Below are 11,342 nucleotides of genomic sequence, written 5' to 3' on the forward strand. Positions count from 1 at the left end.
GTTAGACCTTCTGGCGGTGGAATTGGGATCAGACATGGTGATTCGTGTATTTTATGGATTTGTAGACTGGAGTTCTCAAGAGCAGGTTATTTCATGGTTGTGGACTGTGAAGTCATGGCCGAAGCTAGCTAGACGATGGTATGTGTTATGATTCAGTTATTGTGGATTTTCGGAGGGTTATTTATCCATGTGTGGGTGCCCGGAATTGATTTGGGGGTCCATTGGTAGGCCCAATTAGGGTGTGTATTCTACACCGAGCCGGATTGGTTGGCTCCATACTGCTATTGTTGAAGGATGTGCCATTCGGTTGTTATTGAGCTTATTCGTGTTCTGAAATGATCTGTGAGTCACTCTTCTATGCTACAAGGAGTTGTGATTCATTGGTTATATGCACATATGGTGCGGTTCTATTGTGGCTTTATAGCGGAATTTGAGCGAGAAGAGTATTGGGTATTGCTTGGTTGATGGCGTATTGGTTATGTTCTTTTGGGTTTTGTGTGGCATAGTGTCATTTGCTTCTCCGTGGTTATGGTAATGTACTTTGAGTACTTGATTTCAAATTGCGCATGGTTATTGATTTTTAGCAGGGTAGCTTGAGGTGTTTCATATGGACCAATATTTGGATAGGGCCGTGTATTACAGCAAAGTTATGTGGAAATATGATCCTTTGTGTTAGATTCGTGTGTTATGGTCCCATGGTATGTGATGGGTTTAAGCATTTCATGGTGGTGATACTTGATGAGCTTGCAGGACGGTCCTCTCGTTTGAGTCATTTTCCATGATTGAGTACATTTGGAATGTTGCTATTTGATGCACGGATTACACGGGTTATGGATTTAGATTGTATTCTTGTGTCATGTTACTAGAGTGCTCGTATTGGATGAGATAAGGTCATTGGACCTAGAGTGGATGCTATCGGATTTTATTGTGGTATATTTGGAAGGATAATATCGTAAGTCGGCTTAGAAATTGGCTATAGTTCTTGTAGAAGGAGATGGAGTTCCATGACCGTTGATCTGATGCATGGTTGTGAATTCTACATGTTTCTTTCATCATCGTCAGTGTACGAAGGTTTTAGAGCGACGCTTTTCTTGATATGGGGTCTATTACCGGTATTGGGTTGTTTTGAGCAGCTACTGTGATTTGAAATTTTTGCTATGAGTATTTGAGTTATGTGGTACATTATGTGATTACATCTTGGGTTATAGATATGGCTTGATACAACTTGTTCAGACTTATACAGTATGTAGATGCGAAATTCTAATCTTATAAGAAATTTCGGATGTTGGAAATTTGATTCGAAGGCTTGTGGGCTAGGTTGAATTAAGAAATTTCAGTTATGTTGTGTTATTGGACCTGTATGAGATAGAGTGACGTGGGGTCAACCCCGGGTATGTGCATGGTAAGGTTATACAGTGGTTTGACGGCTTTGAGAACAACTCTGGACATGTTCGAGGACGAACGTATGTTTAAGTGGGGGAGGATGTAATGACTCGACCGGTCATTTTGAGCATTTGTACTTTGCTCGGTAGTTTACGGGCATGAGTAGCTCCGTATGATGTATTATGACTTATGTGAATTGTCGGTTTTGATTTTTAGGTTATTCGAAATCGAATTGGAAGAATGGATTTCATTGTCGAAGCTTTAAATTGGGAAAGTTGACTAAGTTTGACTTTTTGTGAATTTGAACCCGAAATGGAGTTTTGATGGCTCTGTTAGCTTCGTGGGTGATTTTGGACTTAGGAGCGCGTCCGGATTGTGATTCGGAGGTCCGTAGTGGAATTTGACTTGAAATGGCGAAAGTTGAATTTTTGAGAAGTTTGACCGGGGGGGAGGGGGGAGAGGGGTTGACTTTTTGATATCGGGGTTAGATTTTGATTTCGTAAGTAGGAGTAGGTCCGTAATGTCAAATGTGACTTGTATGCAAAATTTTAGGTCAATCGGACATGATTTTTTAGGTTTCGGCATCGGTTGTGGAAGTTTGAAGTTTCAAAGTTCATAGATTTCGAACTGAGGTATGATTCATCAATTCGATGTTGTTTTTTTATGTTTTGAGGCCTCGAGTAGGTCCATATTATTTTATAGGATTTGTTGGTACATTTGGACGGGGTCCCAAGGGGCTCGGGTGAGTTTCAGATGTAGTTCAGATCATTTCAAATGGTTTTTGCATTGCTGGTTTTTCTGGTGTTACCTATTGCTTTTGACATTCTTCGCGATCGCGAAGGCTTGGCTGCGATCGCGAAAGGTGTTTGGTCAGTGGAGCTATTTTTTCTTCGCATTCACGCTTCTAAGGTCGCGTTCGCACTGGATTGAAGATTGTAGTTTTCGGGTCTGCGTCCATGGCTATGCGTTCGCGTATTGTTGAGCGGGGGTTGGTAAGTTTATATGGATTCTTCATCACGTTCGCAGGGAGTTGTCCGCGATCGTGGAAGTCTGGTAGGGTGTTTCATCGCGTTCGCGAGGGTTTTGCCGCGAACGCGTAGTGCAAAGTGAGGCAGTGTGGATTTGTGCTTCATGAACGCAAGGCTTCTACTGCGTTCGCGTAAGAGGATGCCTGGGCAGAAGTATAAAGTACTCTATTTCGAGGGTTTCAGCCATTTTTACATTTTTGGAGCTATGGAGCTAGGATTGAGGCGATTCTTGAAGCAATTTTTACCATATAAATAGGGGTAAGCGTTCTATACTCGGTTTTGGTTATATATCATGAATATATCTTCGATTTTAGCATTTGGTTGATGAATTTTAAAGAGGAAATTGAGGGTTTTGGCCTAAAGTTTCATAATATGAATTTTTGAGTTTTGAATATCGAATTGGAGTTGGATTTAAGTGAAACAAGTATGGTTGGAATCGTAATTGAATGGGTTATCGGATTTTATAAATTTTGTCGGGTTTTGAGGTGTGGGCTCAGGTGGGGAGTTTTGGCCCATTTTGTGCTTTTGATTCAAGATTTGATCTTTTTCGATCGGGATTGGTTTCTTTAGCATTGTTTGATGCATTTGAGTTGTTTTTGGGTAGTCTCGAGTCGTTTAGAGGTCGGAACGCATGGGATGGCATCTTTGGAACATCGCTTGGCTTGTTCAGCATTAGTATTGGCTTGTTCGAGGTAAGTAACTCTTCTAATCTTGAAGCTGAGGGTATGAAACCCCGAAATATGTGTTATGTAATTTGTGTTGAGGTGACGCACATGCTAGGTGACGGGCGTGTGGGCGTGCACCATGTGAATTGAGACTCTGTTGTTTCCATGGCATTATATAAGTATAGTGGCTATTTTTTTGATATCCGTGTTTTCACCATGTTATAAAGTAACTGAGCTGTCAATCATGCTAGATATCATGTTTAGGCTTCATGCTGATGTTGTTAGGACCCACAATGATCGTTTCTTGATGTCATCTCACTGATTTCAACGATATTTTGTACTCAGTCATATTCATGCATTCATATCATATCTCAGTCTCAGTTGTTGTTATTGATATATCATATCATTGTTGTCGGGCTAGTTTCATGACATTGTGAGCCCGTGAGCGATACTGGAGAGAGTGATGACTGAGTGAGGCCGAGGGCCTGAGTGAGAGTGACATTTTGGGATCAGGCTGCACGTCGCATCATATTATATTGATTATATTTTATATGGATCGGGTTGCATGCCGCAACGAGCCTTCAGGATATATATATATATATATATATATATATATATATATATATATATATATATATATATATATATATTATTGGATCGGTTTGCATACCGCAACAGTATTGGATCGGGTTGTACGCCACAACAATATAGCGAGGAGTCCCTCCGGAGTCTGTACACCCCCAGTGATTGCAGTCGACTCTCTCTCTCTCTCTCTCTCTATATATATATATATATATATATATATATATATATATATATATATATATATATATATATATATGTGGATCGGGCTGCACGCCGCAACAGTTATTATACAGCGCTGAGTGATTGAGATTGCTGAGCATTGAGCATAGTGAGAGAGGATGCGAGACAGTGAGATTGAGCACTCTGAGAGTGTGAGTACATGATTCATCTCTAAGGTACATGGCATTTGCATGCACGCATGACATACAAGCATAGAGATGCATTTTTCCTCGTGCTATACGGTATCACGACATTCATGATTATTTTTATACACATTGATATGTGGGCATAGAGCGGCATTTTATACTTGTTATCTGGAAATAAAATAAAATATTTTTATTTATTGTGGAGAGGATATTTGAAAAATTACAGTTTTCAAACTTACTCATATTTTTGGAATTTTCGGTAAGAGACTTGGGTTTTTCACTGAGATTCTTGAAAAGCATGACCATTTTCTGGAACTGTGAACGAGCTAAGCATTTTTACTTCTGAGATACCTCTTTTATACTTGTATTTGTGTTGTTATGAACTGTTGAGGGATTTTGGTATTGAACCTGACCTTGTGTTAGCTCGTCACTGCTTTTAACCTATGGGTAGGTGGGTTACTTATTGAGTGCATGAGATCAGTTGTACTCATACTATACTTCTGCACCTTGCGTGCAGATGTTGGCTGTTGTTGTTATTGCGTTCGATGGGAGCTGGATTGAAGATGTACCTGCGTCCCGGCTGTAGCTGCCTCTTGTTCGTGGTAGCTTTAGATCTGTAAAACTCTGTTTATGTACTATTCAAACAGACTATGTATTTATTTTTTTTCGCTTTGTAAACTCTATTCTTAGAAGCTCATGATTTGTACTACCAGTTCTTGGGGAATGTATAAGATTAAGATTATTTATTACTTAATTGCTTTATAAATTGTTATTGGAATTCGTTAGTGGTTAATTGACTTACCTAGCGGGTTGGGTTAGGTTCCATCATGACACGTCGGATTTTGGGTCGTGACAACTCACTACCTGGATCTGAGCTATCAAAATACTGGTCATCCCCTCCTAGTTTCCATTCATATTTTTTCCTTTTGTTTTTATGCATATCTTCAAAACCAGAATCTATACCAACTGGACCAGATGGTATTTCATCTATATTTACTTGGGCATCCTTCTTTTTGTTGATTTTAGACTGTTTAATTTCAGCTAAATCATCTTCCAAATCACTACACTCTTTAATGTTCTCATCTATCTCAAACAGTGAGTCAGACCCTTCAGAATCATCAAAGTCCTCATCAAAATCAGATTCTGATGTTTGAAGGTGATATGATGAGAAGTTATTACCTTCACCTTCATTTGATTTTTTTTATCTCTCCATTTATACTGTCCCTTTACCCTTATCTTTGTCATTTTCAGTCCTATTTATATCATTGTTGGGAGGTGACACATCAACCCTAGCATTTAACCCATTGTCATTCCCATGTGTTTGTATAGTGGGGTCTAGTTCTGTTATGTCCTCAACAAGAATAGGATCACTAATTTTATGGATAATATAAACATCAATAAAGTCGCCACCTTTTAATGTATTAAGAAACTTTAACACATCAACATCTGTTTTTAAAATGTAATAACTACCCCTTTTGTTAACTTTGCATCCAAACAAATTAACTTCTAAAAATTCTAAGTCCCTAGCAAACTTGTGAAACAACATAATATGCAGCTCATCAACATCAGCGGTAGCTAACTAAGGACAAGGTAGTCCATTTGCATAGGGTCAGGGTCTGATACAAAATTACCACTGTGGTGGATTTGTAGGTTAACTAGGCTTGAAGCCATTTTCTTCTCATACCTGCAAAGTAACAAAAAAACAGTATTATCAATGACTATTTGTTATCAAAAATTGTACCTTTACACAACTCCATAAACAAACCAACAAAAAAGACAGATTTTTAAAGTAAAAAAGCTTCTAAGATTCTTTTTTCGTCCCCACAATACCCTATAATATTCAAAAATACTCTGGTGGATCACTAACAAGAAGGAGACCCAACAAACTTCACAAAAAAAATGCATAAACCTAAGATGAAATTCTGCTTTGACAAAAAAAATCAAAAACTAAACGGAATAACCAAATATGCCATTACATGCTTGACACTACATTAAATAGGGTTTTTACTCCAACATGTAACGAAACACAGCAAAAGCCCCATATATTGAGGAAAATTAAACAACAATTATGACCTAACCCAGCCTTCCCCTAAAAACCCTAAACAGAGCAAAAGCCCTATATATTGAGAGAAATAAAAATCAATAAAGACAAAATATGAACAACAGGTGAAGAAACTTACCCCACAAACTTCGATATCAACTGCGATGATGAAAATCCCGGCAACGATGACAGAGAAGAGAGGAAAGACTCACTGTTGTTTGATACTTTCTAAGCCCTAACTACGCGTGTAATTGTAAAATGAGGGAAAAATCTAGGTTTGTGGGGGGGGGGGGGTAAATAATCCGTTCCCGCTTTATTTTCCTATGTGGCCATAATAAGTGACTTGGAGCCTATATGGTCTAATTTTATTGACGTGGCGTCCAACGTGTAGGCGTTTGTATTACACGCACTAACAGCCTCCTGTCATAAGCGTTTATTATTCACGATTTGAATGAGTGTAAGTGTTCAATTGACAAACTTCTAAGTTTGGGGACCGGCATGACAAAGTGGCACAAGTACAAGTGCCATTTAGGCCATTCTGCCAAATCTATAAACAAACATGTTTTGCCAATTTTCTTTTGGAAAAAACTTGACAAAATCTATGACCGGGGCTAAATGAATCTTAGAGACAAATGCAATTACTTTTGTTAATGCTACATGATTAGGCATTGTTTCTGAGAATGTGTGTGCGTTTTTATTTAGTTTTTTTTTCTTCAAAATTTTCAATTATAAATACGGTTTTGGGTATCCGGCTAATATGCAGAGATTATTTGCAGAGATTATCAGGCGATAATTAGTATTACATAAATTATTACGTTTTGAATATGTAGAAATTACTTATTCGAGGACATTTTTGCCTTTGCACACTCTTATCCAGCTATTATTAGTATACATATTCTTATTTCATATTCGATCTGACATTATAATAAAAGTATATAAATTCTGGTTTTGTAATAGTGATAAGTCTAATGTCTCATTTGGTCGTACATAATACAATTGACTGCATACACTCACGTGGGTCAGTCGCTCTATACTGTCTAAATTTTGGCGTTAACAAGTCCCTTACATTTTCTCCAACATTGAAAAGCTTTGTTCGATTCAACCAAGTTATAAGGCTTGTACACATGGTGTATTTGCTAAGCTACCGTCCAAAGGACGAAGTGAGACCTTAACTAATTTGAATTTGTGCCGCATTAGATCCATTAAAGAACGAATCGTTAAATTCTTTTTATTCCGGAGACTTGAACTCAAGACCTCTGATTAAAGGTGGAGGAATTCTATCCACAATCCTCAATAATAAATATAATTTCCTCAATGTACTTTGACAGTAACTTCTTTCGTTGTACCTCCAAATATTAAATTCTTACATTTTGGACTTCCAATCAACCCTTACACGATAAATTTCAAACTTCTTAACAAGCTAATGAATTAGAAGGATTATCAAAACTCAAACATATACAAAGTTGGGTCTTGATCTTATTTATGTAGTCTAATTAAAATAACTAAACATACATTTTTTCTAGTAAATATTGAAATCATAAAATAGTTAAACATGGTGTTTTTCTAATAACAATTGAATGTGCTTACATATAAATTACATAGAGTGTTTGGGAGAATTGGGGAGGAGAGATGCATATAGAATTTGATTCCAAGTATCAGGAACTCCACCAATGCACCAATGTGTACAATCAAATCCATGTAAACCATTGTATATACTGGGATGCCCATCTTTTCTTAGCTGTGTAAGTTTAGTTATATCAAGTAAATATACTGGCTTTGACATCTTCCTTAGAACTTGTTTCACTATATTTACAGGAATTGGTAAGCCACTTGGATATGTTGATCCTTTTACTGGTGTTGTTTCGTTGAAACAATTCTTCACTTTTGGCTCACCCCATTCAGATCCACTGAAAAAATTGAAAAAAGAATTTTAAAAAGGGCAAAATAGAAGGATATGATTATGTATAAGATTAGACATCACTTGGAAGAAATTAGCATTTCTAAAGGTACTATACACTTTCATGCAAATTTATTGGGTTGAAGTGTTATCTACAAGAACTTTTGTTCACGCGTAAATGATATTTCAACAAAATGGGAAAAGAGTAAAATGAAAAATCCTCTACTATATATATATAAAAATATCTTAATTTTACTCTCCATTATATTTTGGATCATTATTCGAACGGATAGAACGGATGGTCCAACTAAATAATTTTTTCTTTTTCATTACTTCTATGATCTTGTCTCGTGGTGCAGCAGCACCCATGATCATACTATTGAAATGATTTGTGGGTACAGATATTCACACGATTTCCCTTTTGTTATAGGAGGGAAAAAGAAATTCTAAAGGCATAAATTTGTATCTTTTTCCAAAATATTTTGACAGGTGAAATTTACCCACTTCTTATTGTAGCTTCGTTAAAACATTAGCATTTCGAGAAGATGTTTATTTTCAGACTCCGGCTTAATAACATGTTAATTAGATAAAGGAGAAAAAGGATAGCCCATTATGCCCTATATATTTTTTCAATAATTGTTTGTTTTAGTCAAATATTAGTCCTGAAATCTGCAAAAAGGACATTGTGAAGCAGAAAAGCAATAAGGAAAATAAAAAGATGAAAACGTTCTTACTGGTAATGCATGGCAGCCACTCCTTGGAAAAAAACTTTGGTTTTCTTTGTATCAACATCTGTATCAACCCATTTAGCCCATGTATTTAGACCTACACGAAAAGCTGCAACTCGGTCCATGTCTTTCGATATCCTCCCATTATTTTCAACAAAATCCCATCTACAAAACATTGAACAATATATCAACTATAAAGAACTAGATTTATCTTAAAATCATAAAGAGAAGTTAATCTCATGTATAAAATCACCTCAATTGTATGTTTTGTTGTTAAAGTGAGTAAAGTTTAGTGATGTTACTGCTCATCAGTAACAAAAAACGTATCACTAAAGTTAAATACTTTTATATTTTTTGGTTTATAGTTTATAAAGTTCAATGATCATAGGTAAAATTAATTATAAATTCTTACGCGGAAACAACTGAATTAAGAAAACATATGCTTATATGTTTAGGTACATACGGTTGTTTAGAATCGGATCGTGGATACCAAAGCCAAGTATTGAAGATCAAGACGTCAGCATTTTTCCAAATTCGTCCATATTTCATTGAATTGAGTTTTAATACTCGTCCAACATTGGGTTGCACTTCAATATCTACCAAGTAATTTGAATGAAATAGTATGACTTCAACTCCATAATCCTGTAATTTTCATACAATTAACGTCCACATTCCTATATATCTATCAACATATATTTTAAGATTATGAATCTTTATGAGAAAAAAGAAATATTACTCACCTCAAATGTGACGGTAACAGTTTGTTTTTTAATCTCTTGCTTGAATTTGGAGTTCGGGACTGCAGCATGAAGCAAGCACAGAAGTGATTCAAAGTTGTTTAGACTTAAAGAATCCCCGATATACATTATCTTCTTTCCTCTGAATCTTCTCAAGAAGTTTTTACCATCAAATCTGCAACATTGTAAATAATATGAATGTGATATGTAAAGCATTGGTAAAATAGCATTTTATATTACTCATATAGTATATTTTTTGTATAATATGTCGGCTTTTTTACTAAGTGTAAAATGATTTCAATGAACATTGTTTTTCTGGAAAATATGGCAATGCGTTATTCATCAACTTACATTTTTGTCTATCAACTTACACAATGTTCTTGCTAATTGATTCATCAATCTTACATTTTTTTCTCTGTTAGGAATTGATCAGTAGTAACGTGTTAATATAAAGGTCATAACCTTGATATTTATAAATACGTTGGTGATTGTGTATGGTGGAGGTGGTTAATGTTGGTGGTGGTTGATGGTGATCGGCTAGTGGCAGATGGTGGAGGTGGTCGGTGATGACGGTTGTGGTTATGTGGTGGAGACTAGTGGTAAAGGTGGTTGGTTGTGGTGGCGAATGATTGGTAGTGATAATAAATATAGTAGTGGTAAATAGTTAGAGTATATTCAAATGAATTTTTAAGTAAACGTCTTAATGATTATAAGATTCTGTACAAAATTTGAATGATCATACCAATTAAGAGCTAGGAGTAATAAATAATTGTGAAAGAAAAAAACAAAATGCACTTAGTAGATTGAAATTAAAATGATTTAGAGTTTAAGACCTCTATTAAATGCAAACAAATATGGCATTGACATAAGAATAGGAGCACAAGAAATTAAGAGAAAGATAGTAACCTGGGCAAGACACAGCCCTTGGGCTGCCATCTATATTTAAGGTATTCAAGATTAGGTTTGCCAAATTTGATGCAGTCAAATTCCTTCCTTATGAATGGACAAGCTGTTGAATTATACAAAGGATAGGAATTATCAAATATCCAACTTCCTTCAAATAAATCACAACTCTTCTTTTTTGTACTGTTGGTGACTACTTCAGCATTTGCTTCTAATAAACAAAAGCTTGCTATTATACCCACAAAAATAGGAACAAACCCAAATCTCTCAACTACTTTTCCCATTTGAAATTTACAGATGGAGAGGTTTTTGAAGTTATTCTGGCTGCTATATATACGCGAACGTAGTGATATTGCATATATTGAAAGTAGAAAATTATCGGATAATATTTCCATAGATTTAAAAATTAAACTAGTAATATCTTCTAAGACGTGAGATATACATTTTCAAATTTTAGGATTAGAATTTTTAAATCATGGAAAAGTCTCCCGTTCTTAGTTGGATGTCTTGCTTTAAGTTCGAATTAATTAAATACTGCCCCAAACAATTATGCTTCAAATTTTATAGTTTATACAATTTTGGGCAATTAGATGAAGCTACGTACATGAGTTAGCTACATGATTTTGCCAATTTCACATGGTAAGCACCTCACTTAGAGAAATCATACACTTCTCTATTCTCAAGATATTACTATATTGTTCCTCGTTCTTGCATGTTTGGGTACATAATTAATGTATTGTTGCTTATTCTTGCATGATGTAGATTTTGACGTAAAATGGCATAATAGAAAGTCAAATCATCTAATAATGTACTAACAATTGATGGACGGTGTGTACGGGTAAAATCGGGGGCAATGTCTACCCCGATTCCCTGATGAAAGAATGAAGGGGGAGTACATATCCGCGAGATTGTAATCTGTAACGACTCGGTCGGTCGTTTTGAGTATTTTAGCCCCGATCCCCTAATTATTGCCCCCTCTATGTTGTATTATAGTTATGTGATTTTCCGGG

General features: G+C 35.9%; 1 protein-coding gene across 1 annotated transcript; it reads right to left on the reverse strand.

The window, feature by feature from the left end:
• Nucleotides 1–7,387: 7,387 nt before the first annotated feature.
• On the reverse strand, nucleotides 7,388–10,621 carry LOC104084824 (protein trichome birefringence-like 41). The gene is made up of 5 exons (XM_009588781.3): nucleotides 10,336–10,621; nucleotides 9,433–9,604; nucleotides 9,156–9,334; nucleotides 8,699–8,857; nucleotides 7,388–7,974 (listed from the first exon to the last, which is right to left on the reverse strand). The coding sequence occupies exons 1-5, from the start codon at nucleotides 10,614–10,616 to the stop codon at nucleotides 7,662–7,664; spliced, it is 1,104 nt and encodes a 367-aa protein (XP_009587076.1). The 5' UTR covers nucleotides 10,617–10,621; the 3' UTR covers nucleotides 7,388–7,661.
• Nucleotides 10,622–11,342: the final 721 nt, after the last annotated feature.

This window comes from Nicotiana tomentosiformis, chromosome 1, assembly GCF_000390325.3.
Source record: "Nicotiana tomentosiformis chromosome 1, ASM39032v3, whole genome shotgun sequence".
Lineage (NCBI taxonomy): Eukaryota > Viridiplantae > Streptophyta > Magnoliopsida > Solanales > Solanaceae > Nicotiana > Nicotiana tomentosiformis.

Bases quoted from the DNA above. Each gene is read 5' to 3' on its own strand.
- LOC104084824 (XM_009588781.3), bottom strand. From the start codon at position 10,616: ATGGGAAAAGTAGTTGAGAGATTTGGGTTTGTTCCTATTTTTGTGGGT. The intron at 9,335-9,432 runs GTGAGTAATATT...TGAAAATTACAG, and splicing joins CTGTTACCGTCACATTTGAG to GATTATGGAGTTGAAGTCAT. The intron at 7,975-8,698 runs GTAAGAACGTTT...CAATTTTTTCAG, and splicing joins GTGGCTGCCATGCATTACCA to TGGATCTGAATGGGGTGAGC.